Here is a 26,682-nt window from a genome sequence, read left to right on the forward strand (position 1 = left end):
TTTCTTTGGTGTTAATAATAGTTTTATTTCGACTTATTTTTCGTTTTCGCCGGCTCTGAGCTGAATATTTTGGCTACCTTTTTGCCAACAAATAAGAGAGCGACTACTGCGAAAATACCCAAAGTCACCAGCGATGTTAAGTTTTCAGTTGCAAAATAACTCTGCAGTGGGCCCAAAAATTCGTTTCTGAAAAGCACGAGAGTTTAAACATTAGCCTTTTTGTTCATTATTATCTGTATAAACTTTTTGGAGTATTAAATTCGATCTTTTGAAACCAGGAACTGTTTTAGCTAGGGTAAAATTGATTATTATAATATTGTTTATGTACAAACTGGATATTATACAACGGTTACGATTAACATTTGGTTCTATATTAATCAACGGAGTAATATTAACAATTGTTTAATGCTCGATGGTAGAATCAGTGTCTTTGTTGAATACCCTCAAACTGGCGTTATATGCAAACCTTGTACCGGGGACTAAGAATCAGTATTTGTTAACTAATTCTAATTATTAATAGGTTTAACAAGTTTTTTCTTGGCTCACTTACTAAACACGTGTATCAGTTTCTCACAAATCCCTATAAGAAGGTCATAATCGGACTTTGAGTTTAAAATTCGATCGATGGAAAATTTTAAATAAATTCAGCTATGAGAAGGATACTTACACCGCACTCGGGATTGCCGGCACTGGCTGAGGATGGCTCTGGGTATATCCCTTCTCGGCAAACTGGACAAAGGCCTCGGGACTGTATTGCTTGGCTGAGTATTTGTACATCTTTCCCTGTCGCAAGCTGCAATGAATATAGTTAACATTATCTGTCCTTCAACACAACCAAAGCGATGAGTGCTTACAAAATAAAAGCCGGTGATTCCAATACTCCCAGTCGTTTAGCAGTTGAGATTCCAGACTCCAAGCTGTTCATGCGGGCAATGTTCAGCTTTCGCTTCAGCTTTCCGCCCACAGATTCCCAGACGGCATAGAGTCGCTGACAGACGGTACACTCGGCCGAAGAGCTGGAAGTAGGTGTAGGTGAGCATATGTGCAGATACACAACTCATGACGCTTAGATGGCGACCTCAACGCATGACTAATATAGCTTACAAGAAGATAAACCAGTCCCCGGTAGTGGCACCCGACGAGGCTTGAGTCAGGTGCTCGAAGTTGTCGTCGGAAAGCTCTTTGACCGCTGGCTCCAAGTTGTCATTGAAGAAGTCTAGGATTTCGTCATCGTTGATCTCGCCATGATAGAGAATGGGTATTCCGCGTCTGAAGAACACCAGGGCGGGCTCCTTGCTGGGGTCGTAGATGGACACCAGGTTGCTGTCAACCGACTGGACCACAATGGCCGACAAGGTCTCCTCCAGCTGGGCACGTATCTTGGTGACCATATTCTCATATTCCACGCAGCTCTTGCAATTGTTTTTGTCTGCAATTAGGTGCGCTCGTTAGCCAGTAACCGGTGTGCCATCCTCCATATGCACAGTGGACACGTAAGCTGCATTTCTCTGGCACATATATGTACCAATACTCACTGAATAGGACAACCACATTGCTGCTGCCGGTCAGGAGTTGAATCAACTCGGTGTCGTCCACACGCCGCAAGTCCTGGCCTGCAGCACTTCCCAGACTCAGGGCTATAATAACAACCGATATTAGGTGCAGCATTATCTGACTGTGGATCTGGAGGAGCGGAGTGGATCACTGGCGAATGAATCCGATCGGAACTTGGATGCCGACGGCCAGTGAGCCCGACTATCGATAGTCGGCAAAATGTATCGTCGCCAGTGATGCGAAAGGTGACAGCTTTCGTACCTAGGTAAGGTAGCAGGTACACACATGTACCTAGGTTGATATTTGGTGGCAAAGGAAAAACTTTTGTCTAACTGATCTTGTACTGCCTGATAAGCACAGTTTAGGTAGCAATTCAAGTTTCAGACAGCTTCACGGTAACAAGCCATCAAGCAATCATTTACTTGTGGAGGATCTTGAATCGCTTGAAGAACCAGTTATCGCTTACTAACGGTGAAATAATAAGTCACAAGTTTAAATAAAATTCAAAGACAAGCCACAAGAGTAAAATATGAAATACTTTTATTAATAAGATTTTAACAAATAAATAATCAAATGTAATACAATCTGTAACAATGCATTTATAACTAGTTTTGGTATTGATCTACGAACTTCTACCTTCAAAATTTTCTATAGAATTTATTACAAAATCGTAGAGGTCTTCAATTTGTTGGGCTAATTTATCTAAAAAGGGCGAAAAAATGCCATTAATAATTAAGGCTGAAAGATCCATAGGAAAACACTTACCCTTATCTGTCTCTACAAGTTTGCTTTCCATTCCATCGCTCTCACCAGATCCAGACATCATCATATCGTCCTTGAAAATATTTTTCAGCTTCGGCAGAACCAAGAGTAAGAAAATCAATCCGATGAACTTGACGATTTTCTTGAATATCAACAACTTGAGCAATATCTTTCCGAGCGTATACAAATTGATCTTGGACTTTAACTTTTCCAGAATGGAGTCGTGCGAATGGTAGGGAATGAGTGGTGCTGGCTTATAAAAGGGAGGAGGTGGTGGCCCATAGGATGGATAGCCAGCTGGCGGTCCATATTCCGGTGGAGGAGGCAGATAGTTGTTGTTCGGCGGTGGCAGGTAGTTGTTGTTCGGCGGTGGATTGTACTGGTATCCATTGTTCGGCGGAGGCAGGTACTCCGGTGCAGGAGTGGCTGGAGGTAGGTAGCTGTTGCTCGGTGGGGAGCTGTAGCTGTAGCCCCCACTGTCGTTGCCTAATAAATGCAAAAGAATCAAGTAAGTCTAGATTTCAACTTCAACAGTATTCCATTGACTTTTGTTGTAAGGATTTTACTATAGTTTTGAAGCACTCAATGAAAATTGATAATTCAGAATCACACATATTTGCAATTATAATTTATGAACTTCCTTTTGGGCTATTAGTTTCAGAGATTGGTTCTTTTACTGTGAGTTTTGCAGCACTTATAATCTCTTTTTATCCTTTTAATGGTTCACACACCGAAATCCAATGAGTTCGAGTTCTGGATATCCCCGGAATAGCTATCTCCAGCACACACGCAGATGCAGGAAGTGCATATCAGAACGACAATGTATGCGGTACGCATTTTTTGATCGCGTTGAGATATGAGTTAAGCGGTTCCTAAAAGTACAATAAACGGTTTTCTTGCTGTCCGTCGCTTTATAAATTTCGGGCCGAATACATTGTTGCAAAGAAAATATCAGGTGGACGGACGTGTGTGCAAGTATTTATAACTGCCATCGCATTTCCCCCGAAAGGCTTGGTCCCCACTTATAGGGCATATATGCAGCGTGGAGCCGAAGTCGAATCACTTGGAATCACTTGTGTATTCTTGCAAGAAATGTGGCTACCGTCCGCCTCACGTGCTGTTCAGTATTCATGCTACGTGCAATCGCTTGGATTGAGTTGGAGATTTCGAAAGAGACGCACAGAGTTCAATACAACTTTCACTAGCCAACTTTCAAAAAGCCTGAAAATAGCAAACCGCCTATATTATATAGTGCTTGTCAGTTTGTGTTTCATTCGGGGATTCAACCACATTTTTGACAAATTGTTAAACCCGTTTTGTGGGAATTTCGGATTTGCATAAGTGACACAAATTGATGACATTTCGGACAAGTGTTGCGAATGTAATACTTTTGAAGATACTTAGGAATTCTGTCAAAGACTGAAACGTCGTATGTACACAGTAACTACTGTTAGCTGTTTCAATGAAAATATGATGTAGTGGGTACGCACCGTAGGTCTTAATGGGCCCTAATAGCTTTATGTCGGCGGATATGCTTACAATATAGACGACGGATCTTCAACTTGGTTAATGTGCCACCACACCGCCTGAATTGTTAATTTTGAACTGCATTTATGCGCATTTAATTGCAGTTACACTGAAATGTTAAAAACTAAATCAAGATGTTAAGATAAATAATAAGCAAACAACATAAGATCGTTCAAAACTTTAAAGGTTTAATGTTATTAGTTTAAATATATATCCAAAACCATTAGTTTCTATTTCCTGCACTATCTGATTGTTTATATATATTTTTAACTGGTAATTGTAATCATTATATTTCCGTTACTATTTATCTCGGTCAGCACCGGAAGTGACCCAATTTAGATTCATAAACGTAAAGATAGCAAAATATGGAGGAAAAGTAGCTTAACAATTCCATTGTTGAAACTTATTGTATATTTTTGTAAAATTATTGTACGAAATAGATAAGTTACGTTAAAGAACTTTAAAGATAGATATATTTGAAATATAAACGAGTACGGTCACCCAAAAGCTGATAATCGAAATGGCCTAGTTTTCGCCAGGCCGTACGGTCACACTGCGCCTTGACTCAATTAGTATTTACAATTGGAACGCTGATAAAAAGTGAATAAAATTGTTGCATCGCAGGCGAAAGTGGGATCAAATGGATTCAGCACAGGAAGACGCATCCTGCACGGATGTGTTTCTGGTCACGGCGAACGTTGGCAGCCTCTTCGAGGACGTAAGTGGTCGTTGGAACGGATGCGATATGTCCACTGGGCTAGGAAGTATACATGTTTACGTACGGCCCATACATACACGATGCGTAAATCGCATATTTATGTATGGACTCACTGACATACATTGATATGTGTATCCGAATCCGAGTCCCCAAACAAATTGGTATTCAGCACATTAACGCCCGCCGATAATCGAATTTCCAATCCACTTTGCAGCCGGAGAGGCTTCTGCAGCTATGGCTAAGCGAATTTCTCGCCAAGATCGCCCACGCCCAGCCCCGTTTCCTGGGACTCCATCTCCAGGAAGTGGGCGGAAAGACGTACGAGAAGTCCATGGAGTACGTGCAGGAGTTCATCAGGTGCCTCTGCGATGCCCCCGAAATGGCCGATTTCACCTGCGTACACATCTTCATGGACGAGGATTTCAAATCAGCCGAGCACTTTACGGTGGGTGAATCGTGTTTCTAGGTCAATCGGCACATCAAAACCCAATTCAGATGAACTGAGGCGTTAACGCACTTATTGTTCAATTGAAATTGAACAAATAAGTACTGGGCTTAGTCATGATGAATGAGTCTTGAATTCATATATTAACAAACCCAAAAAACAAGATTCTATTTCATTTCTAATTGTTCAAAAAAATATGTATCTTTAGGCCCTTGGAAGTCTCTACTTTGTGCATAAGGATGTTGATTCTCTGAAGATATGGAATTTCCTAACCCACAGCTGGGAAGAAAGTCTTCAAGACATTAAGGATAAACATATCTATTCCGGAAATATTGAAACTATTGCCACCAAAGAAAAGTCCAAGTTCCCACAGCATTTCTTTCCAGAGGTAGGCTTAACGCATATTATAAAATAATATTAATATTTATCCTTTTATTCTATTCAGTGTAAATGGTCCCGAAAAGGTTTTATGCGAACCCGATGGGAAATCAATGGCACCGTCATCGATCTAGTCAATATTCACTTATTCCACGATGCATCCAATTTGGCTGCATGCGAAAATTTCCCCTCCGTTTATTGTAAGACGCGCAGAAGAGCCCTAGTTCATACCATTGAAAGGTGAATGTTACTGCTGCTCTTTGACCTAATAATAAGTTAATGTGCCCTATATAGGTTCCATTTGGACGAACAGAATGGCACTGTGCCATTTTTCCTCTTTGGGGATTTTAATTTTAGATGTGACACTGAAGGCGTTGTGAAAGTAAGTTAAACCTTTCAATTATTTTAAACAGAAATGAAATGACTTTTCTATTAGGAATTAACTGAAAACTTGACCCCTCATCGCGTTCAAAATGTCAAGAATGAGAACGATAAGATCCATTATCGCAACTCAACTGGAAACAACGTACTTACCGTTGGAAAGAAAGAATTTAGTCATGCCGACCATCAACTTAAGTTCAAAGAAGACTGGGTAAGTAAATACATTCCAAACACAAAACTCAATTACAAAGTTTCCCCTACTTTTAGCTAAAGAAATTTGACAGAGAGCTGGAGCCACTTAAAGACGTCCTAGTCGAATATCCAATTAAGTTCGTGCCCTCTTATCCCTTCGAAGAAGACCCAGAAATGCCCACCGACTATATGTCTACTCGCTGTCCGGCCTGGTGCGACAGGATTCTGATGAGTCCCCAAGTCAATGAGATTATCCAGAGCGATGATTGGACATATGGAATGATAGGAGAAGCTGTGTGCATGGGCGACCACAAGGTAAAGTTAATAGTAGCTCTTTTCAACTTACCCATTTTAGTAACTACAGGAGCAATCTAAAATTACTTACATATCCCGATTGCCTTTGGCTCTTGCACCAATTTTGACAAATATTCTTGCTCTTCGCTATTAGAGGCTTTATATGCTTCATATACTTTTTCCAAACGTCTTACTCAAACAGGCTTTTTCTAATTCTGCTTCCATTCCTAACAACTATGTTTCCCCTCGGCATGGTGTTGCTTAGTCCACTTGTAGTGCGCTTACAAACTCCTTTAAAATATACATATTACTCAAAGATAGAGTACACCAACTAAAAACTGTGAAGGAGTCAAATTCTTTTTACTATCAGCTCTTTACAATTCTAGATGAATCTGCAAGGATATTTTAGAGCTTCGGTTTATCGAAGTAAGTTTAAATAACGTAATCACTTTCGTAGCATAGATTATAAATCTGAACTTAGGTCAGGCAAAATTGCCGGAAATCATGTGTATATACCATTTCTAAAGGAACTTTCTACTTCAATCGGTCTAATAATTATTATCTCTTCTTTTCTGTCATGTAGCCTGTTTACTTAACTGTCCGTCTTAAACCAAACAAAGGTACTTATAGATCTTGTGATTGCAACTACACGAATACTTACGCCAAGCCCAACAAAATCTCAACATCACCTCTGCCCGCAGTCAAACTGAAATACTGTCCCTATTCAAATAAGCTCTTTGAGGATATAGCCACCAGTTCTAAGTTGATTGTTGACACGGAAGCTCGCAACATGTACAATTCCCTTAAAATTACTCAAGACGTGGAGGCGAGCAGAACGACTTCCTCGAACTTCCCGAATATTAGTATTAACATAATTGATTCCGACAATATCTGCATGTGCCTGTGCGCACACCTTTCTAGTAATAGTCTGTTGCAGTTTGACGACTGCAATCGAACAGGCGAAGCCATTTGCCCCATGTGCCGGAACATAATCAAAAGGCAGCCGGTGGCACACCGCTATAAGCTGCTGTCCAAGCGCCTGATGATATCGCAGGATATCATAATTAACCGAATAGATACACAGCATCTAAGTACGGACTCTGAGCGACAGTATGAGGATCCGTACACCCCGGAGAGCACCGAGTCGCATTCGCCCTATCCGGAGGTCACTAGCTCCTGCACCTCCACCTCGAGCAGCTCGCGCAGTCCATTCGAACGCAGACTAGAGACGGACAGATTAGCAGAGAGCAAAGCTGGCGAATCGGATATATCGCCCTGTCCCGAGGTGGGCGAGCCGGTAGCAGAGAAACCCGCCAGAGGCACTGTAACACCAGGTCAACTGAAATCACGGCTAGAGACTTTAAAGCGCTTATCCATCAAAGACGAAGTCGAGGACGAGAGCCAAGACGCAGTTGATGAGGCGGGAGCGGGTGATGTTGAACATGTTGGCGCTGTTTGCCCCCCAAACGCTGCTCCAATGCGCCCAAAACGCCGCTCTAAAGTTATTCCTATGTGTTGTACCATCAACTAATTGCAGTTTTTTGTTATTTTCATTTATATTTTGTTGTTAAGAAAAGTATTTTAAAGCTGGCGATTCAACTACCGCTTGTTAAAACGCTGTGCATTATTTTATACCTATTTTATATTAACTTATGTAGTAGAAAGATTCAAAGATTTCTTAGCATCTGCATGCACTAACTCCATTTACCAAAACAATTAATGGCTATGTTTGAGTCCTAGCTTCAATACTTTTTCTTTACTTATCTTAAGTACTGAAATCTCTATATTCTGCATTTTCGAAACTCATTTTTCTACCTTTAATATTGTAGTACCAAACCAGAAGGTACAAACTTTGAAAAGTTGTAATAGTTTTACTGTGACTTGCACCTGAAGCTTAAACGCCAAGGTGCGCGAGATATCTTTGAATTTACTTTGTGTAAATATAATTTTAGACCCAATGGAATCGTATGTAAATATGTCGAGCGATTATAGTTATAATTTGTAACTCATGTGCATTTAAAAACCATACCGAAATCTCTTATATCCATTTATATCTTATGTTCCCTGTTCCTTTTCGCAGTAAAAGCGATTCAGCCTAAGCCCGTATTAAACTATTTCTTTGAATCTGTGTTTTAAGTATGTATATTGTTTGTGTTCGTCTTCTTTAAGAAAATAAATTACTTTTTTATACCTCACTTGTCTTCTTTTCTTTTTCTTTTCATTTATATTTTATATTATTTTTACGTTAAAGTGCATTTCTTTTTCAGTTTTCTATCACTAATCAAAGTTGCCAGCGGACCGAGAAAATGTTCGTGGATCAAAAGTCCAGCTCGCAGCGTCGTTTGTAATTTCTTGAAGTCCTATAATCATACATTTATACTTTTCTAGGCCCTGCGGATCCCACAGCTATCTCGAAGCTACCGGAGAGCTTGGCGAACCTGGTGAATCAAGCGCTGAACGACGAGAGCCTGTGGATGGAGCAGTCCGTGGTGGACGATTCGAGTGCATCGAATAGCTCCGCGGCCAAGTCGCGCTATATCTTGATGAAGAAGGGAACCACCAGTCCGTGCAAGGAAGACCCCGACGAGGCAGGTGCTATGGCCGCCAAGAGCGACGGACTGGATACCGAAAGTGCTATGCTGCTGAAGGAAACAACCGTCTAAGAGCTTCGCTACTTTTAACTTATGCCAGCTGAGCCAATAACTTGTACCGTGTGGTTTTGTGTTATGTACCTGTTATGTTAAACGCGTCCAATACGAGCTATTTATTTGTCACACCGCCAAGAAATGTGGAGAGCAGTCGCAGTAATAAAATATACGTACGTGGTAGTCGCATTTATTTCAGAAAAACGTTCAAAAGATGAAAGGATGAAATCTAAACCAGGCATTTAAACACAGTTCCACGCACGCATTAAGACTACGGCTAGACAACTATTCGATGAGTTTTTTGGCTTTGAAGTATCTGCGGAGGTACAGAACTTGCCACGTCGCCAAGCCGAGAAGGCAGCACATACTGAAGATGCTAAAGAACAGGACGCGACTGTTGGTTTTCTCTGCAAGCAGGATGCGAAAAATAATTTGACGGAATTCTAGAGAATTTCGGTATCAATCTTACCATTGGTATCGCGCATTTCCTCCTCCCGCTTGCGCATGAGAACGAAGTCACGCACAATGGAGTCGGAGAGGTCCTCCAAACGCTTAAGATCAACTTCCAAAGGCTTCAGCTTGGAGGCCTCGCCAATCTGAATTATTGTAGAGGAATACACGTCATTTAAATGATACAAAAAAGGAAATATACGAGTACTTACGCCTTCGTAGCTCTTGGTCTCCACTCCCTTTTTGGTCAAGAGCGATACTTCCTGTACAATGCCGCGTTGATCTGGGAAGAAAATGCAACGTGTATATAATAATATTATCTACATATAGACGTTTATTGCAAAGTAGTTCGCCGGTTTATAACTTACGTGCAGGAACTTTTGATATGAAGCAGATTTCGTAGGCATCGTACACCTCGGACATGAAGCTGAACTTGCCCTTGGTGATGTGCTCCTTCTGCGACAGGATGTGTCCCTTGGTGTCGCGAGCCTGTTGGACGCAAATTCACCGGGTTAAGTGCGCGGAAAAAGACGTGTACTGAGCGGAAAACTCACAATGTAGTCGATGATCTGGCCGGGCACGTCGGAAACCTCGTACTCGCCCATCACCAGTTGGTTCGCCTGGATGTCTTCCTTGAGGCACTTCTGGGTGTTCGGCGACAGCTTGAACATCACCGCATGGCTGCTCCAGGCACAGGCCATCAGTAGGCACACAATTAAAGCCGCCCTCGCCATAGCTAACAAATTAAATATAACAAAATCTACGGCTGACAAAGATGAGGTGGCTGTTTTATAGAGCTGGCAGAAGACCGATGTTTTTGCGTTGTTATCGATGTGTCCAGAATTTTGGCACCTTCGTATCGATAGTTCGGCGATGCAGCCCTGGTATGTTGCTAAAAATTTAAATTTAGCAAAATCTACGGCTGACAAAGATGGAGGTGTCTGTTTTATAGAGCTGGCAGAAGACCGATGTTTTGCGTTGATATCGATGTATCGATTTTGGCACCTTCGAATCGATAGTTCGGCGATGCAGCCCTGGTATGTTGCTATTCGCTACTAAATGTTGGAAAATACCGCAGCTTCAATTTTTGCTCAAAATTTTATATTCAACTATACTTGAATAGAATCCAATCGTAAGTCAAGTGTGCAAGGCTTCAATGCTGATTATGAACTTACATTTTATTCCAACGGCCGTTAAATCAGTGTTGCTAATGTCGCTTTTGTCTGCGCAACGCCGTTCGTGAAAACAGACGGCTTCGGAAGCGTTAAGAATCCTGTCAGTGTATTGGTTAATGTGCGTGTGGTGTCAGTGTATGTGGTTCTTTAAGTAAAAATATATCGGAGTTTATAAAAACTTTTAAGCAACAAACTCTGCCTGCCTTGTGTTTTTATATCATTTATTTTAAAAGGGGTAATATAGCCAAGGGCCAGCCAACCGAATCGGCGCCGCAATACTAAGCCATTTCCTATTTGCAGGCAAAAAGTGCAGCAAATGTCAGGCGTGGATCAGGTAATTGTATTTTGCATACACACATTTGTACATATGCTCGATTCGATTTATGTCGGGATTTCGCAGGAAGATTTTCCATTGTAAACCAGTGATTGTTCGCGGATACAGAGTGCCTGGTAAACAATACGATAATTGTATTAAACTGCGGTGTGTTTCTGTTTCCGTTTCAGATGAAAATACCAGGAAACACAGGTATATAACCTACCACCACAGACAGCGTTTTCCTATAGACAGGAACTACTCGACGGCCGAGTTTCGATCGTATTTCTTGCTTAATGTGCGGTTTTAATGCGCTTTTCTCTGTTTACTATGCCCAATAATGCAGCTAAATCGGTCGAGGAGCGCAACATACCATGGAGTCAGCAAGTCGATGAGGCCTCGTACGAAAATCTATCCTCTCCCACCCACGATGAAGTCTCTGGTGAGTTCTTCGACTATAATATATGGGTTTCGCCTAACCTTCTTCTTTGATTCGAAATCCCCAACCACCCACTTCCCCCACCAAGGCAACGACAACTCCATGCAATTCCAATATCCGCCGTTCAACTTCAAGGAGAATTGCAACACTCCATGGAATAATATGAACAAGGGCCGAAAGGCGAACGCCAACCATGGTATGTATAGCAGTTTTCACCCAGCACTTGGCTTGCACTCGGCTAGCAATCGTTCTCACTAACTGGTTTTTCGACTCTGCGAATATGCATAAGTCGGTGCACCGGGAAGTCGGGATTAGTCCGATTAGCTTCCGATTGGACTCGCTTTGGCCTTGCGGCCAATAATCTCGTATTACTATCACTGTAATCCCGATCAAGATAAGTAGCTTTGTGCCATCAAAATAAAAATTCTGGTCTGCAAAAGAACCCCAATACTTCGCACATTATATAATTTATTTTTGTAATTTCAAAACAATACCTTTAACGGGACCTGCCACTATTTACTATTAGCAAAGTTACTGCACACCAGAATCTAAAGGAAATTTGTTTTAGTATCAATTTCATATATATGTATGTGTATGTATATTAGAATCAACACTACCTTTGCCTTTAGGATGTCCTCGGCCCAATCCTCGGCAGCCATATTCCTAATAGCCGTGGTCAGGACCTTCTGGAGGTTTTCGGATTGCTTCTTGAAAATATAGATTATTTCGTGGGTGGTTGCGTTTGGCTGCTTGGCGCACCAGCACTCCATGTTGGTGACCAGACCCAGCGAGGCGTACGGAATGCCGGCCTCCTTGGCCAAAATGGCCTCGGGACACAGGGTCATGCTCAGCAGATCGGCGCCCCACTTGCGGAACATGTTGTTCTCGGCCACGGTGGAGTAACGCGGTCCTTCGAGGGTGAGGACGGTGCCGCTGGATTGCGTGGGCAATTGCAGTTCCTCGGCGGCATTCAGGAGGTGCTGCCTGGTGCGTTCGCAAAAGGTGGGATTCATGGGCACGTGACAGACGCCCAAGGGACTACCCACAGCGCCGTCGTAGAAGGTCTGAGCCCGCCGCGACGTATAATCTATCACATCGTTGGGCACCACCAAGTGTCCCGGCTGGAAGGTGTCCCTCAGGGAACTGAACGTGTTGGTCACCAGAATGTGGGTGCAGCCCATCTTGCGCATGGCCCACACATTCGCCCTGTAGTTAATGTTGCTTGGCATGATGTTGTGGTTTCGGCCATTTCGCGACAGCAGACACACATTTACGCCTTCTATCTGGCCATCGATGAGCACATCGGATGGTTTTCCAAACGGCGTGCATACAGCATACTCCATGCGCTCCGCCAAATAGATGGGCTTGTCCAGATTGGCCTCACCAATTATGCCAATTTTAATTGGGATGGTGTCCTTGCCTAGATCGCTCTGCACTTCTAAATCCTCCTCCATTGGAAATACATATAAATTTGGATAATTTTCGTAAAATCTTTTTGCCAAAAAGTAAAACAAAAACAAAATGTTATTCAAGTTGCGGCGCCTCCTTAAATCTGTAAAAATGCAATTCAAGACCCTGATAACGCAAGTTTCTTTGGAAGTTTCAAGAAGTATGAGGATGTAGCGTATGTTTTTAAATAATGCAATATTTGTTCAAAGAGGGTTCTGATACCTAGTCTTTCACGATATTTTTAGATTCATATAAAAGACATGGACATAGTATTCCCAATAACACACGACGCGACGAGCACCAAGTAAATCCTTGGAATTCCAGGAAGCCAGCAGCACAGGTACTTAACAATAAAACTAAATATTAAGATACATTAAAATGATGTTTAATTACCGCAAAACTCTTCAGTCGATTCGAAATGAAAACGATCAGCCGTCTACAAAACTGGACAACAGAACAAGCGATGAAGCACAAAATCAAGAAGTTGTCGCCGCTCCCAAGAAGACAACCTGGGCCTCAATTGCCTCCCAGCCAGCCAAACTAACATCCAGAGTGAGTATCTGACTCCCTTAACCACCCAGTAAACCGACTTATATCCTGGTTACGTTCACAGGCAGCGTCCACCACTTCCAACAGCAAGAAGAAGGGTCCTGGCATGCCACCACCACCAATGGTACCGGGAAAGCACAATTTAGATGTTAACGTATGGGATTTGCCGAACAATAAACCTCCTCCTGTACCATCTCCACCATCGCCGATCGACTTGGGCTATTCCGACTTGAGCTCTGACTTTTCCATATCGAGCAACACAGCACCGGCACTGGGCGCACGAGCGGAGAAAGTGCACAAGGACACGGAGAACTTCCTGAAATACGAGCACAAGGGCTTGGGAAATAACAATAATTTCAGCAGAGCCAAGGTTTCGCCCACGGGTCCAGTTCGCAGGAATCTGGGACCCCAGCAGCCTGTCCACCATGCCGCCCCACGTCCAGCGACCAATGCCGGCCCATTTGGGCCACCGAACGCCAGACGGCACGACGGCGGTCCGCATCCAAACCGGAACTCAGAGCGCTCGGGCAACTATTCCAGTTTCCGCAGCAGCGAGTTTGAGAGTGCTTCTAAGTTCGAGTACCGGGACGAGAACCAATCACGACCGGTGGAAGCCACATCTGCAACCGAAGAGGTGCCTGTCGATCAACAACTTCTGTTGGACGAATTAAAAGACAAAAACAATTATAACCCGAAAGCGTTGGACTTGAAAAAAGCCGGGTCAGCCAGGTAAATTGAACTATATAAATGTTTATAATTGTGATATTCAACTAATGATGAGTTCTTTCTCTCTCAGATTCTTTGTCATCAAGTCGTACTCCGAAGATGACATCCACCGCAGTATAAAGTATGAGATTTGGTGCTCAACCGATCACGGCAATAAGAGATTGGACGATGCCTTCAAGGAGCGACACGAAGAGGGCGGCAACATCATGCTGTTCTTCTCGGTGAATGGTTCTGGCCATTTCTGCGGCATGGCACAAATGATGACGGCGGTCGACTACAATTCAACGTCGAGCGTTTGGTCGCAGGACAAGTGGAGGGGCAAGTTCAAAGTGAAATGGATATATGTTAAAGATGTGCCTAACGGAAAACTGCGCCACATTCGACTGGAGAACAATGACAATAAGTCGGTGACGAACTCAAGGGACACCCAGGAAGTACCTCACGACAAAGGCATCGAGGTGCTCCAGATATTGCACTCGTACAACCATTCAACGTCCATATTCGATGACTTCTTCCATTACGAAAAGAAACAGGAGGAAGAGGTCTCCTCGAAGCGTCCGCCAATGCATGCTCCCGATGGAAACAACCAAGTGCCGGCCCCGCTTGCCCGCAGCTTCAACCGCCAGTCGGACGACAAGGATAGGGATCGCGATGGGCGCGGTGGCATGTCACAAAAGCACTTTAACTCTGGAGGAGGAGCCGGTTTCCGGAATCCAGGTCACAGGGGCGGCCCCGCACGTGGCGGATCACACAACAATTACAGCGAGTATCGTCGAGGCTTCGACATTCAGAAATCAAGCAGCGACTATCAGTTCAAGGACCGTGATGGCCCGGACTTTGACAGAGAAAATGACTTTGGCTCCCACTACGGGTCCAATAATCGAAAAAATGAATATCAACAGAATAATACGAACAAGGCCAGGTTAAAAACCCGTGATCGTGATTTTAGTACTGAACAAATTAATATCGGCGTGCGCTTTAAGGTGGGTTCGTTCGCTTCTGAAAATCTGCAAATTAATTAACAAGTTGAATCAATTTTGATTGCAGGACACGGACAAGGATAAAATGCGAAGCAATGAATATTCATAAATTTACTGATGCTGCGGTAGTATTCTTTTTTAAATGATATTGAATGGACTCCCACAATCCGTTGAATTGCTTAGAGACGTTTAATTATAATTTTTAGATTTTTTAACCATTGCGTGTACAAGATAAAATCCCGATTCATGGAGAACATATAAAAACCAACATGTGGGAACTAGGATTAACGATTAAAATATGATAACATTTTTACGTAATTATTTATTACAATATTTATATAAATCTATTGACGCTCACATTGAACAGTTCATAAAAAATTAATGATCGATTTTGCCGATATATACAACATTTATAAACACCAAGGAGTCTGCTTCAGCCATTCCTTGTAGTTGCACTGTAACAATTTATACAACTTATTTGAATCTAAAGTGTACACGACTTATGTATGTATAATGTAATTAAAGTAACCAATCCATCAATTACTCATTGACTAATCTACCAACATCTCTCGATATAAATGCGCTATTTGTAAGAGATTGATCAAAAATTTCCTTTCCAACAAGCTTAAAATAGTATTTTCTAAATAATACTTACACGTAAAGCAATATGGGCCGTATATTATTACTTTCACAGCGCTATCCAATAATTATACGTTAGTGGAAGACTGAAACAGTATAATAAATGAAGTCATGTACGTAACAAAATTAAACCCAACAAAACATTCAAACATAAAGCGAACTCATACTCAAACTGCAACGACTTTTCTGATTAAAAACTAGTATTTTTGTTTGAAATTTAAAAAGTAGAAGGCTACACAAAAGGAAGGTTTTAATGGAGTATAATGGATATTGGTTTTGTAATCTGTGACGAATCAATATGGTAAGTAAAGTTCAAAACTCAAAATGAAAATTAGGGAATTCTTCATGTTCAAATATACCAGATTGCCATTTTTAACCTGACTAATAGCTAATTTTGTTGCAATAGTATAAGTGCAGGTTAATTCTCTCGATATATATTCTAAAATCAAGCATTCCGGTCACTAAAAATCAATTTTATAACTAATGCTCAAAAACATTTGGGATTCAAATCTGGCGCCAAAAGAATGCGATTGCTAGCGGTAAATAAAATTGCGTGCGGTCCGGTCACACTGTTGCGCCCCAAGCAACTGGTCATACTGCTGATCTAGAGATTTTTCGAGGCGTAATTTACACTCTACACATTTGATAAACTACTAACAAAGGGATAAATGCGACAGCAAAAGCATCGTTTGAAATATGAGTCGAAAGGGAACGCGAGAACAAAATGATATATCGCTGATAATTGGGACGCTGCCGAAACGTCTGCAGAATAAAATCGCGGCCAGCTGCAGCCACGCAGCAGCAGCAGCAACAACAATACCAACAACAAAAACGTTCGAGACGGAGACGGAAAACGCTGAGAATGCGGAGCCCGTGGCTACAGCGAATGCTTCAAGGCCAGGTGAGTGTTTGCATGACGCATCACTATAGATACGTCCATGACATCTCTCGATTTCACCACAGTCGCCATCCTGAGCAATGCGACCGTGGGAAAGGGTAAACCCCCCGATGCCCAGGTGAACCAACCCGTTTTGGATACCAGCGGGAAAGTGGCGCGAGAAGGCGGAATTCCAGGCATCCTGCGCGTGGCCACCTCGGTGGCGGGAGAGGGTAATAGGAACGGACAGGGGGGTCAGGGCAAGTGCGGACACAGTGCTCGGCGCAGGGGTCGCAACTCGCATTTTGTCAAGGACAAGGACCACGCTCCGCAGTCGCCAGTGACGCGCACTCGTTTGACCACCGAGCATCCGGATTGGTTTGAGCCGCTGTTGAGTCTGAGCCATGCCAAGAATATAGTGCATCTGTATGATCAGCTCATGGTTCTCAATCAGAGGAATCTCATACTGATAGTAAGCATATAAAGCTGGGCTCCAAAAAAAACATCATTAAACAAACATAAAATCTCCCCCAGAACTGGAAGAACTTCTGCTACATTCACGATCAGCTGCAGGACGCTTTCAAGCAACTTCTTCTAGAGCAAGTGAAATTCGTGTGCGAGCACAAGGTTGATGTCTTCTTTTGGAAACTGCTCTTCTACAATGTGCGGGACTACCTGAAGCGTCAGCAAACGGCCAAGGCGCACACCAATACTCTCCTTTTGATTGAACAGGCCACCAAGTTCTACCGCATGCTTTACGACAAGCTAATGGCCAAGTGCGTCGCATCGTCGCGCTGCGAGAGCGCTCTTAAAGTGGTGGCCCAGAGGCTGCTCATCTGTCTAGGCGATCTGTCGCGCTACCGGGTTAACCATGTCAAGGCAACGGATTACCTGGAGGCGGCCAGGTACTATCAGCGGGCGCAGGAGCTGGTACCTGGCAATGGGGCACCTTTCAACCAACTGGCGGTCATATCCATTTATAATGTAAGAAAAAACGACCGTACTTTTGATAGTGGTTCTAATCTTCATATTTTCCCTCCAGCACAAGCGCTTCGATGCCGTTTATTACTATGTCCGCAGCTTGTTGACTTCGAACTCCATTCAGACTGCAAAGGAAAGCCTGTTGGATCTTTTCGATGAGATTCGGCGCAAGTACGAGGAGACAGAAATGAAGCAATCTCCCATGCACTATGCAGCTGCACCAAAGAATCAAAAGTCTAAGCAGATGCGCAAGGAGGTATGGATCTATCCGGATGGGATCAGACGCCTACATCGCACCGATGACAAGGGGAACAAGGCAAAGGGCAACAAGGTCACCACGGCGGAGGTCAATCGTTACGAGGAGATGGCGCCGGAGGAGCTTCTGCCCCGCGTTATGTCCCTTTATCTATACCTAATAGGCAAACTCTACACAGGCACAGAGTGAGTATATTTAACTTTCCTTTTGACGTGAAAGTTAAAAACCGATGTGTTACTCAACTTTCAAATCGATTACAGTGTGGACTCGTTATACCCGCTGCTAAGGAAACTGCAAATCCAAATAGGCGTCGCACTGAAGCACGACAACCTGTTGTCACGCTCCAAACTGCTGAAAATAGTGACACTCAACTTGTTCGTCGTCGAGCACAACAAACGAAAAAGTATGAATGATAACGCCTTATCATGGCAAAACTTAATGCTTTCTATTATTGTTTAGCGTCACGCCGCGAGATGCGTTATCACAGCTTCAATTTCGCCAACTCATTCTTTGGACTCATGATGAAGAAAACGAACCAGCTGCTAGCTGGTTTTGTTGAGGACTCTACAAACATTCAGTGTCTTCCAGAAGAAGAGTAAGTTAAAATTACCCTTGCTGATTTTATCTTTGCCAATTTATCCTTTGTTTCAGCTTTACAACTGTGAACACCTATCTTCAGTACGTAAATGTGTATGTACATTGGTTGAGCATTAATTTGGATGTGTGGGAACCTGTCAGATCGGAAGAGTATGTATCACTACCAATACATTATTCAATTTGTTGGATCAACTTTTCATTAACTCAAATATTTCAGACACTCTTTCATCGATTGCTGGGCTGAGCTAACCACCCTATTCGATTACATTGAATGCTTGATGGGAAAGCACAAACTGGAGAAAAACGAAATACTGTTGGATGAGGATGTTGCCCTCAGCGGTTTCAATCCGTTGGGTCGTGAAGCGCTGAACAACAAAAGCCTGAAAAGAGGACCCGAACGTCTTCAGTTTTTCGAACGTGTTCGTAGGATTGGTCAGTTCCAAGAATACTACGTCGACCATCAAGAGGCTCTACAGCAGCCGTTGGAATCGAGCTTCACAATTGAGCATTTGAACGCAGCGATGAAGAACGCTTTGGAAAGTTTTGATGCTGAAAGTTGTGGTCTTATGGCGAACGTATCGAAGATTCAAAGCCCAGCCGTTGAGGAATTATTGTGTCGCTCAACTGCTAGCGATGTTTCCGAGCTGTGCAAGCTTAAGAAGGAGCTCGAGGCCAAGGCTAGGGCTAAGCAGATATGCACCAGCAAGCTGGAGGACATTCTCAAGTTCGTGGACACGAAAATATACATCGAGGTGCGACCGCGCTACCTTCTACCAGATACCAACTGCTTTATCGACTGTCTTGAAGACTTTCAAAAACTGGCCACAGAGTTTAAACGTTACACTCTCATTATACCGCTGACAGTGGTTAAGGAACTGGATGGCCTATCGAAGGGCGTTAAGTTGGACTCTTACCGCAGTTCGAAGCAGACGCAGCGCATCCACCACTTTGACGAGGTGTCGTCACGGGCCAAAAAGTCGTTAGAGTTTATCAAGTCGGCCAAAAGCAATGTGAAGTAAGTTATTGTTGATTGAATTTCGCGCGAGCTAATTGTTTCGTTATTACTGATTTCTGATAATGGGTTTATTAGCGATTAGCTATTTTTTATAATTCTGTCTAGGTCTTTGTAATGAAAAAAACGTTACCTGATAATGTATTGAAATTGTATTTTTAAAACAATAGTCATAGTTATTCGGGAAGCCTTTCCTGCTGAGCCGTTCATGCCTAATCAATTTCTTTTTTAGGTGTGCTACCACGAAGGGCTCATTTGTCAATGCTTCAGTGTTTGCCCTAGTTGAGGAGGAGTATCTCTCCAATGACGACAAGATTCTGGCAACGGCAATGGCAGTCTCTAAGACGGCGAAATCCGAACAATGCACAGGTGAGTTTGCGTTAAGTTTCCTTCTCAACAGGTTTTCTAACTTCAAATCTTTCACAGATGGCAAGTGTTTCATTCAAACGGAATTGGTGCTCATCACCACCGATCGTAATCTGCGTGTGAAGGCCCTTTCGCGCAATTTGGCTGTCAGCGCGTTGGATGAGTTCCTGCAGTGGGCCAATGACTGCCGCGAATCAACCTGAAAGCCGATTTGTGTTGCGAGTGGAACACAATTGGAATAACAATTCCAATAACAATTGGAATGGACTTGCACATCGCACAGTGGTGGTGCGGAGCGAGCTCGAGCTATTATATTACCTACATTATACATAAATGACTATGTAAGTCGGGGTCGGCAGATGCAGACACATACGCAGACTGCGGATACGTACACGACGTGGATTCCTGAGGACTGGTCACGGGTACACAGGCGCGGATGTTGTGGTGTTTCCCCGGGTTGATGCTTTGATGAAGCACATCTCGTTGGTTTCCAATCATCTAATTTGTTTTTTCTCACTTCTTCAAATTTATATTTTGTGACTTTCGGAATTAAAGAATTAAATCATTTTGGATTGTTGTTCAATCGCTTGATGAGTTCATTTTGCCTGGAAGGTGGGAAATAGAATTGTATTCAACAAAGATGACACATTTTATTAGCACTCGTTCAAAGTCGGTTTATTTGTTGTAAATTTTTTAAGGAATTTAAAAGCCTTTTAGATAGAGAAAAAGGAGTTGTTATTCCAGAGACCCACGCTTTCGTATTAGATATTGCATTATTGTTTAGTTTATTTGAAACTAGGTAAACGGTGTACATTACATATAGATTGTGTTGCTTTGCACTTGGTATCCTAAATATGCTCTCTTTGATGTAGAAATATAAAATCTATGCAGTATATGCAAATCTAACAATCACATTCGATTAAAATCTAACATTACAAGCGACAGATAAAACAGACATCAACAACAACAATAACTACAGCTTGTTGATCATTCATCATTGGGCATTGGCGTCGACATGGGCATTAAATGCCCGACACGCATCGGTTCTCTAGTGATTTTTCAAATCGAATATTTCACGCAGCAAGGGCTCCACCTGGGATGGGTTAACATTCAAATAGACATTAATTATGAACTTGTTCAGACGCTCCACATCTGAAATCTTTTGGATTAGCTTGATAAACGCGTTTCTCGCCTCACAGCCAGAATAAACACTCTCCAGATATCTTCGCAGAAGATAATAGTAGGAATTCTATGGGGTGATAGAAATTTAGGCCTGTGATCCATCGGTACAACGAGCTCACTCACCTGTTCCAATCTAATCACGTCTTTGTGTATCACTCGCGATCGAGCCGAGGTAAAAAGGACAATGGCGCACATAATCAGGATTATGTTCTCGTCCATGCGCCACTTCTCGTCAAACGTTGTGATGAACTTCTGGTGCTCCTCGTAGATATTGCCTTCGGCAAACTTGAGCAGGTCAGTGCGTATGTTGCCCATGTTCTCTTTGGTATGGGGTACCTGCAAAGCACATTTTATCATATCAGTCTTATAAATAATGTAGGTCTTTAATTAAAGGTACCTTCCAGGCGGCGCGATCGTCGTCGTAAATCATGACGGAGCGCATTATCATCATTTCTGTGCAGCCACCTTTGAGTAGGGCCACCTGGTCCTCCTGGCACATGTCACGGAATGCTGTAATCTTCTTGGCCATTTTGATAAGCCGCTTGATAGCCACCGCCGTCAAATTGATCAGCTGCAGTAGCTTTGGGTTGTGGCGAGTGTCGTCGGGCTGGAATAGAACGCACAGGTGGCCATTATTATCGCTATAAACGTAAAGGCTTCTCCCTGGAAGGTGACTCAATCGAGTGGCGGAGTACTGCTTATCATAGCGTCCAACACCTGGGTGCTCCATATTTCTTAAAAAAAAAAAAAATTGTATCGTTTTTCCTAATTAACAATACTGAAATGTGCTAATTGCGATGAGGCAAAAACGGAACACAGTCTGAGCGACAATAAACGCCCAAATCGACGGTCGGAGACTCATGAGCGCCTGCTGGCGCTCTTGATAATGGTTGATAATGTCACAATTGGCACGCCCAGAGGCTGATAAAGCCACTGTCTGCTCGTTCTTGGCAGAGCAGACGTTCTGATTGCATGAATGCTAGGGTGGCTCGATTAATGGGACAACAGTTCGTGAAGGTGATGAATCATGATTGGATAATTCTAAGTCATTTCTCTAGGAGAACTAAAGCTCGAGCACTTTCGACATATCTTGAAAAATAAAGATAAAGCTAGTTTGAAAATGTGTGTCTTATTCGACCCGAAAACAACCATTTTTTTTTACATACCCAGCAAGAAATATTAAGTTTATATTGAATGGACGTTTTTGTGGCTAAGGGTCTTAGTTTAAGGCAAATTTTTGTAATCAAGCACTCGCTCGCCCAGTAGGCCTTAACTAGACCCAGTCGCATGACTTGAAACTCTTTAACCCTCTAGTTGGAAATGGCTTATCAGCTTCGATCAGTTTTCTTTGCTCCACCAAAGCTTCTTGGAAATCCGAGCCACCCCATTGAAAAGTGTGTTTACATTTGGTAGGCGAGCATTGCTGGGACCCCAGAAACTGGCTGGCGAAGATACGGCCCATAGGCAAACATCGAGAGACGCACTGAATCACCGAATGGCTAAAAACTGCCAGGTGCCGAATGTACATATATCGCCGCTTGTACACTCTGATTAGATAAGCCGTGGTGTTGGAGCTATAAATGTAGGAAGACCGATAGGCTAATACCGTCGGGTGTTGGTTACCTTAATGCGATCATCGCCCATCATCAGGGCGCTGAGGTCCTCGTCCACGGGATCATAGAGAGCCTCGCTGGCCAATCGCAGCTCGCGCAGTTTCATTTGCTCCGCCTCGTTCAGCTCGCGATCCAACTGCAGGGTGGAGGGTGCGCAGATGGGCTGCTGCAGGTGCGACCGGCTGTTGTTTCCAGCCGAATTGCATCCCCCGTACGAGGACTGAGTGCCGTAGGACATCTCCTCCTTGACGCGCGATGTCGTATGCTGTATACTATTGAAGGCCTGGTACTCAATGCGGATCACCTCGGATAGCACCGATTCGATTGAGTTAATGCTAAAATCGCTGTCCAGACTGGGCTCGTCGTTGTAATTGGTCTGCATGAAGGTCTTTAGATCGAAGTCCGGCGAGTTGGCTATGTAAGGCAAGGGGTGGCTACTCGATGTACTGGGCTGCTCCCCGACATCGGGCGAGTGGTACTGCAGATCCACGGCAGCGTCAGGTGGAGAAATTGGCGGGCTGTGGCCCAGCATGCTTTGGATGACAGTATCAGCTCGTTCCGCCGGCGCAGGAGGCTTCACCGCCGGCTCCTTGTCCAGCAATGGCTTGCGGTCTGCTGTCTGCTGGGCTGCGTTCGCTCCTCCGCCGCTTAGAATTCGGTTAAGAATGCGGAGCGCCTCCGCTGGGGTATTCATGAACTTGTTCATTATATCAATGGCGTCCTCCGGCGAGTGCATCAAGTTCTGCATAAACTCTACCACATCCGCCGGCGAATCAACAATCTTTGAGATAATTTCAACGCCGTCCGTGGGTGAGCTCATGAATTTGGTAAATACTGCGTATGTAAAGAAACAAGGAGTGTAAAAATAAGTTAAAAAACCACAAATTCTAAAACTCTAACCTGTCAGCGCGTTAAAGGGCGAGTTCATAAACTTTGAAATGATCTTCAGGGCGTCGCCTGTAAATATTCAAGTGGTTCATAGGTCAGCGGAGAAGGGCACACAACAAAATCCGCCAAGTACCCACCTGGATAGTCAATCAAATGCGACACCAGTCTCAAGGCGTCCTTTTGTGAGCTGATTACCTTCTCCATCACCGAAATAGCCTCCTTCTGGGTGCGCATCAGCCGGTTGATGGCCTGCGAGGCACGATCCGGATCGGATACGATCTGGTCGACGATCTTCTCGGCCGTCATCTGCAGCGGATTGACCTGTGAACCCGGGGAACTGGACTGCCCACCGGTGCACCCGTTGGCACCGCTGTCCGCCGAGCCGCAGCTCTGCGAGTCCTGTGAGCCCGAGTAGTGGTCCAGGTTGCTGCTGCTGCTGTCCGCCGGCGCTTTGTGGTCCCTTTCCTCGCCGCCATCGGCGTCGCACGCATCCGTTCCGTTCTCCATGAGGCGTCGCTTGGCCCGGTTGGTCTCGATCTTGCGCCGCTTGATCAGCTTGTCCTCCTCGGACATAATGTTCTCACTCTTCATCCCGATGTCCAGGCACTTGCGTAGGCGGCATTTCTGGCAGAAGCGTCGGGTGACCACGGTGATGTCGCAGTTCTGGTTGAAGGGGCAGGTGAACTGCTTCTTGGCCAGCGCGTTCCGTCGGAAGAATGCCTTGCAGCTCTCGCAGGTGACCGCATTGAAGTTGTAGCCCAGCGCCTTGTCCCCGCACACCGCGCAGTTCTTTGGCGGCGACATTTCGACGGAGGCAGCTTTCAATTAGGGCCCTCTGATTGATTTTTTAATTGCCCCTCTCCTGTTGGTGTGGTGGAGCAGCTGGTGGCGGAGGAGAAGGAGGAGGAGGCGCTGGGTGGGTGGCTGGGTTGGTGGAGGTGGTCGTGTGTTGTGGGGCAGGAGCTCCGCGTATCAGAAGAACTGTCCGCGCGACAGCATAGCAGTTAGTACCCACGTCAAACGCACAAATTGCACGCAGATTCGGCAGCTCGCGTTATCACCACATATTTTAATGAATTACAGTCCGTCCGAGCGCTCCAGCCCAATCCCAATAACAACAATCTTCGTGCCCGGGCGAATGGCAAACGCAATTATGAGCTATTGTACCACAATCGGAGCCCAATGCAGTGCGATCAAATATCCGCTGTCGCAAAATATACAAATATTTTTAACATTGTATTAAACTCCATTTTCTAGCTATTATATGCTTTTCAAGTTTATTTAGTTCATCTCACAAAACCATCAAAAAATATATACCATGCAAAAACCGCAAGTAAATTTTTACAGTGCACAGCTATCGGCACCAATCGATAGCACAGTCGACATACAATCGATGTCCACAGTCTGAGGAGAATTTTGCTAGAAATTAAATTAGAATTAAATCAAATAAAATGAATCGAGTAAAGACCACGCAATCCAAGACAGGAGAAATCATCGCCTACAGCGAGAGCGCCATCCGGAACAACATATCCGCCGTGGAGTACTGTCGCACATCTATGGCCGCCATCTCGGGCTGCGCTGCGGGTAATTGACTCCAATTGCTGGTGCTCCAAGTTAGTTAATGCCCCAATTCGCAGGTATTCTGGGTCTGAGTGGCACGCTGGGATTCCTCTTCTACTTCCTGTCCGTGTTCGTGCTCTGGATTCTGGTGCTCGTGAAGTCGGGCACGCAGTGGCGCAAGTTCTTCATTAACCGTAGAAACCTGCTGACCAATCAGTTCATGGGCGGCCTTTGCACCTACGTGCTCTTCTGGACATTCCTCTACGGGATGGTGCACGTGTACTAGCGCATTTACAATTCAAACACATATATAGCGAAATAAACATAGGATCTTTGGTTTAACACAACCCATCAGGTTTGTACCGCCGATGCAGCCGCTGCCGTTCCGGAGCAGTCGCACCAAGGCGTTTTATTAACATCACAATCGAGCAGTATATTGAGGATGGTTACCGGCACCTGGTCAATGAGCATCTCATGCACCTTGAGTATTTTGTACTTCACGTTGTCCAGCCCCGTCTTGTGGTCCCGCTTGCGGGTCATCTCCTTCTGGTTGAAGCACTTCTGGGTGTCCCGCTTACGATGATGGCGGTTGTGGATATGGCTAAGAATGAATGATAAAAATCATTAGACACGTCGATTTTGCTTTCCGGAGCACTGATCTCACCTGAATGTATCATTAGTGCCAGTCTTAATGTTCTGCGGCCGCGTCACCTGTAGTCCTGCATCCCGGATGCGCACAAAGAACTCATCGTCCTCCAATCCCCAGCCCCAGTACTGGTTTGACATGCCGTTCATCTGCTTAAAGTGCTCCCGTCGCACCAGCAAGATCCCTCCGACGAAGTTATCATAGTGGTATTTCGGATGCAGCTTGGGCCCGGCGATGTGCAGTGGTCCCAAACTGCTGGGATACTCATAGAGCAGATTGTCATTCAAGGGCAACAAGTCGACGTCGTGCATGGCAATGTAATCGTACACATCGCTGGCAAACTGGAAACCCACATTGATGAGAGAGGCGCGATTAAAGCGGAACCTGTCCACCTGGTTCAGCACAAAGATATGGTGTGCCAATCCCTGTCGCTTCAAAAATGCGGTCATGTGCGGCACGAACTGGAGGAGTTCCTCAAAACGGTCCCGGAACGGCACCAGCAGTGCCATCTTGTGGTCAGATGCACCGTGGTCATGTGGCTGTGGTGGCTTCTCATCCGCTGGCTCTTTCTTTATCACGGATACTCCTTCGTCTCCACCGACAAACTTGCCCAGCGGATTGGACAGCGGGCACACGCAGTCTATTAAAAGAGCGGTTCCGGATCAGTATTTATAGCAAGGAGTTCATGTTTTGAATACCCACCTGATCCCAATGGCATGAAACTGAGCACCGCAATCCCGCCCAGGCAGAAGGACAGGCCGCAGACGAAGACCCAGTTTATGGTGGATATATTCACCATTTGGAGCCGCTTTTATACAGAAGTCCAGCGGTTTGAACGAATTCTGGCCATAGACGGAAAATATTGTAAACTATTTAGCTGCCGGTTGGAAGTGTGCCCGCTGTTGCGTCGTTTAAAAATACCAAAACGTGGAGATATATTCGATTGCTCGATTGGAAAACATCGAATTTCCCGCTGAATAAGGTAAGCTGTATCGTTTTTTTAAATTTTCAATTTAACCCTGTATAGTTGCTTATAAGTGCTTAAAAGTTTTAGCACAAAATTCATTGCCTGCAATCTATTATTTGAA

At 44.2% G+C, this 26,682-nt stretch overlaps 10 protein-coding genes across 16 annotated transcripts; 4 read left to right on the forward strand and 6 right to left on the reverse strand.

Moving 5' to 3' along the window:
• Positions 1-1,787, reverse strand: LOC6555442 (thioredoxin domain-containing protein). 2 transcript variants are annotated; one of them, XM_026978526.1, is made up of 6 exons: positions 1,536-1,786; positions 1,105-1,429; positions 855-1,016; positions 668-793; positions 551-580; positions 5-186 (listed from the first exon to the last, which is right to left on the reverse strand). In XM_026978526.1, exons 1-5 carry the CDS (start codon positions 1,666-1,668, stop codon positions 571-573), a joined length of 756 nt encoding a protein of 251 aa, XP_026834327.1. In that variant the 5' UTR covers positions 1,669-1,786; the 3' UTR covers positions 5-186; positions 551-570. The 2 variants fall into 2 exon arrangements, with proteins under 2 accessions (XP_001981886.1, XP_026834327.1); XM_001981850.3 differs by lacking the exon at positions 551-580 and having other exon boundaries at positions 1-186; positions 1,536-1,787.
• Positions 1,788-2,077: 290 nt separating this feature from the next.
• LOC6555443 lies at positions 2,078-3,295 on the reverse strand. The gene is made up of 3 exons (XM_026979804.1): positions 3,048-3,295; positions 2,320-2,802; positions 2,078-2,256 (listed from the first exon to the last, which is right to left on the reverse strand). Exons 1-3 carry the CDS (start codon positions 3,151-3,153, stop codon positions 2,177-2,179), a joined length of 669 nt encoding a protein of 222 aa, XP_026835605.1. The 5' UTR covers positions 3,154-3,295; the 3' UTR covers positions 2,078-2,176.
• Positions 3,296-4,359: 1,064 nt separating this feature from the next.
• LOC26526597 (type I inositol 1,4,5-trisphosphate 5-phosphatase) lies at positions 4,360-9,079 on the forward strand. Of its 5 annotated transcripts, none has more exons than XM_026976276.1 (9): positions 4,360-4,561; positions 4,776-5,006; positions 5,215-5,394; positions 5,452-5,624; positions 5,679-5,766; positions 5,821-5,976; positions 6,033-6,272; positions 6,835-7,768; positions 8,640-9,079. In XM_026976276.1, exons 1-9 carry the CDS (start codon positions 4,484-4,486, stop codon positions 8,912-8,914), a joined length of 2,355 nt encoding a protein of 784 aa, XP_026832077.1. In that variant the 5' UTR covers positions 4,360-4,483; the 3' UTR covers positions 8,915-9,079. The 5 variants fall into 5 exon arrangements, with proteins under 5 accessions (XP_026832077.1, XP_026832074.1, XP_015009392.1 ...); XM_026976273.1 differs by having other exon boundaries at positions 6,835-6,871; XM_015153906.2 differs by lacking the exon at positions 6,835-7,768.
• LOC6555444 (transmembrane emp24 domain-containing protein bai) lies at positions 9,060-10,188 on the reverse strand. Its single transcript, XM_001981852.3, has 5 exons — positions 9,901-10,188; positions 9,715-9,835; positions 9,559-9,629; positions 9,366-9,492; positions 9,060-9,303 (listed from the first exon to the last, which is right to left on the reverse strand). The coding sequence occupies exons 1-5, from the start codon at positions 10,078-10,080 to the stop codon at positions 9,182-9,184; spliced, it is 621 nt and encodes a 206-aa protein (XP_001981888.1). The 5' UTR covers positions 10,081-10,188; the 3' UTR covers positions 9,060-9,181.
• Positions 10,189-10,347: 159 nt separating this feature from the next.
• Positions 10,348-15,520, forward strand: LOC6555445 (YTH domain-containing family protein). Of its 2 annotated transcripts, XM_001981853.3 has the most exons (10): positions 10,348-10,756; positions 10,822-10,855; positions 11,026-11,047; positions 11,181-11,276; positions 11,362-11,469; positions 12,968-13,062; positions 13,131-13,274; positions 13,336-14,000; positions 14,068-14,980; positions 15,045-15,520. In XM_001981853.3, exons 2-10 carry the CDS (start codon positions 10,838-10,840, stop codon positions 15,084-15,086), a joined length of 2,103 nt encoding a protein of 700 aa, XP_001981889.1. In that variant the 5' UTR covers positions 10,348-10,756; positions 10,822-10,837; the 3' UTR covers positions 15,087-15,520. The 2 variants fall into 2 exon arrangements, with proteins under 2 accessions (XP_001981889.1, XP_026832073.1); XM_026976272.1 differs by lacking the exons at positions 10,348-10,756; positions 10,822-10,855 and adding an exon at positions 10,877-10,935.
• Positions 11,477-12,768, reverse strand: LOC6555446 (purine nucleoside phosphorylase). The gene is made up of 2 exons (XM_001981854.3): positions 11,891-12,768; positions 11,477-11,821 (listed from the first exon to the last, which is right to left on the reverse strand). The coding sequence occupies exons 1-2, from the start codon at positions 12,725-12,727 to the stop codon at positions 11,786-11,788; spliced, it is 873 nt and encodes a 290-aa protein (XP_001981890.1). The 5' UTR covers positions 12,728-12,768; the 3' UTR covers positions 11,477-11,785.
• Positions 15,521-16,147: 627 nt separating the features above from the next.
• On the forward strand, positions 16,148-20,272 carry LOC6555447 (telomerase-binding protein EST1A). The gene is made up of 10 exons (XM_001981855.3): positions 16,148-16,517; positions 16,580-16,965; positions 17,028-17,477; positions 17,536-17,915; positions 17,991-18,133; positions 18,190-18,325; positions 18,382-18,477; positions 18,545-19,342; positions 19,572-19,708; positions 19,766-20,272. Exons 1-10 carry the CDS (start codon positions 16,313-16,315, stop codon positions 19,906-19,908), a joined length of 2,874 nt encoding a protein of 957 aa, XP_001981891.1. The 5' UTR covers positions 16,148-16,312; the 3' UTR covers positions 19,909-20,272.
• Positions 20,273-20,353: 81 nt separating this feature from the next.
• LOC6555448 (nuclear hormone receptor HR96) lies at positions 20,354-24,525 on the reverse strand. Its single transcript, XM_001981856.3, has 6 exons — positions 23,526-24,525; positions 23,401-23,457; positions 22,511-23,334; positions 21,285-21,494; positions 21,011-21,223; positions 20,354-20,954 (listed from the first exon to the last, which is right to left on the reverse strand). The coding sequence occupies exons 1-6, from the start codon at positions 24,190-24,192 to the stop codon at positions 20,754-20,756; spliced, it is 2,172 nt and encodes a 723-aa protein (XP_001981892.1). The 5' UTR covers positions 24,193-24,525; the 3' UTR covers positions 20,354-20,753.
• A 200-nt stretch (positions 24,526-24,725) lies between these two features.
• LOC6554263 (ER membrane protein complex subunit 6) lies at positions 24,726-25,295 on the forward strand. Its single transcript, XM_001981857.3, has 2 exons — positions 24,726-24,972; positions 25,026-25,295. The coding sequence occupies exons 1-2, from the start codon at positions 24,840-24,842 to the stop codon at positions 25,232-25,234; spliced, it is 342 nt and encodes a 113-aa protein (XP_001981893.1). The 5' UTR covers positions 24,726-24,839; the 3' UTR covers positions 25,235-25,295.
• LOC6554264 (beta-1,4-galactosyltransferase 7) lies at positions 25,287-26,510 on the reverse strand. The gene is made up of 3 exons (XM_001981858.3): positions 26,297-26,510; positions 25,613-26,234; positions 25,287-25,549 (listed from the first exon to the last, which is right to left on the reverse strand). The coding sequence occupies exons 1-3, from the start codon at positions 26,391-26,393 to the stop codon at positions 25,300-25,302; spliced, it is 969 nt and encodes a 322-aa protein (XP_001981894.1). The 5' UTR covers positions 26,394-26,510; the 3' UTR covers positions 25,287-25,299.
• Positions 26,511-26,682: the final 172 nt, after the last annotated feature.

This window comes from Drosophila erecta, unplaced genomic scaffold (assembly GCF_003286155.1).
Source record: "Drosophila erecta strain 14021-0224.00,06,07 unplaced genomic scaffold, DereRS2 tig00000000-arrow-pilon, whole genome shotgun sequence".
Classification (NCBI taxonomy): domain Eukaryota; kingdom Metazoa; phylum Arthropoda; class Insecta; order Diptera; family Drosophilidae; genus Drosophila; species Drosophila erecta.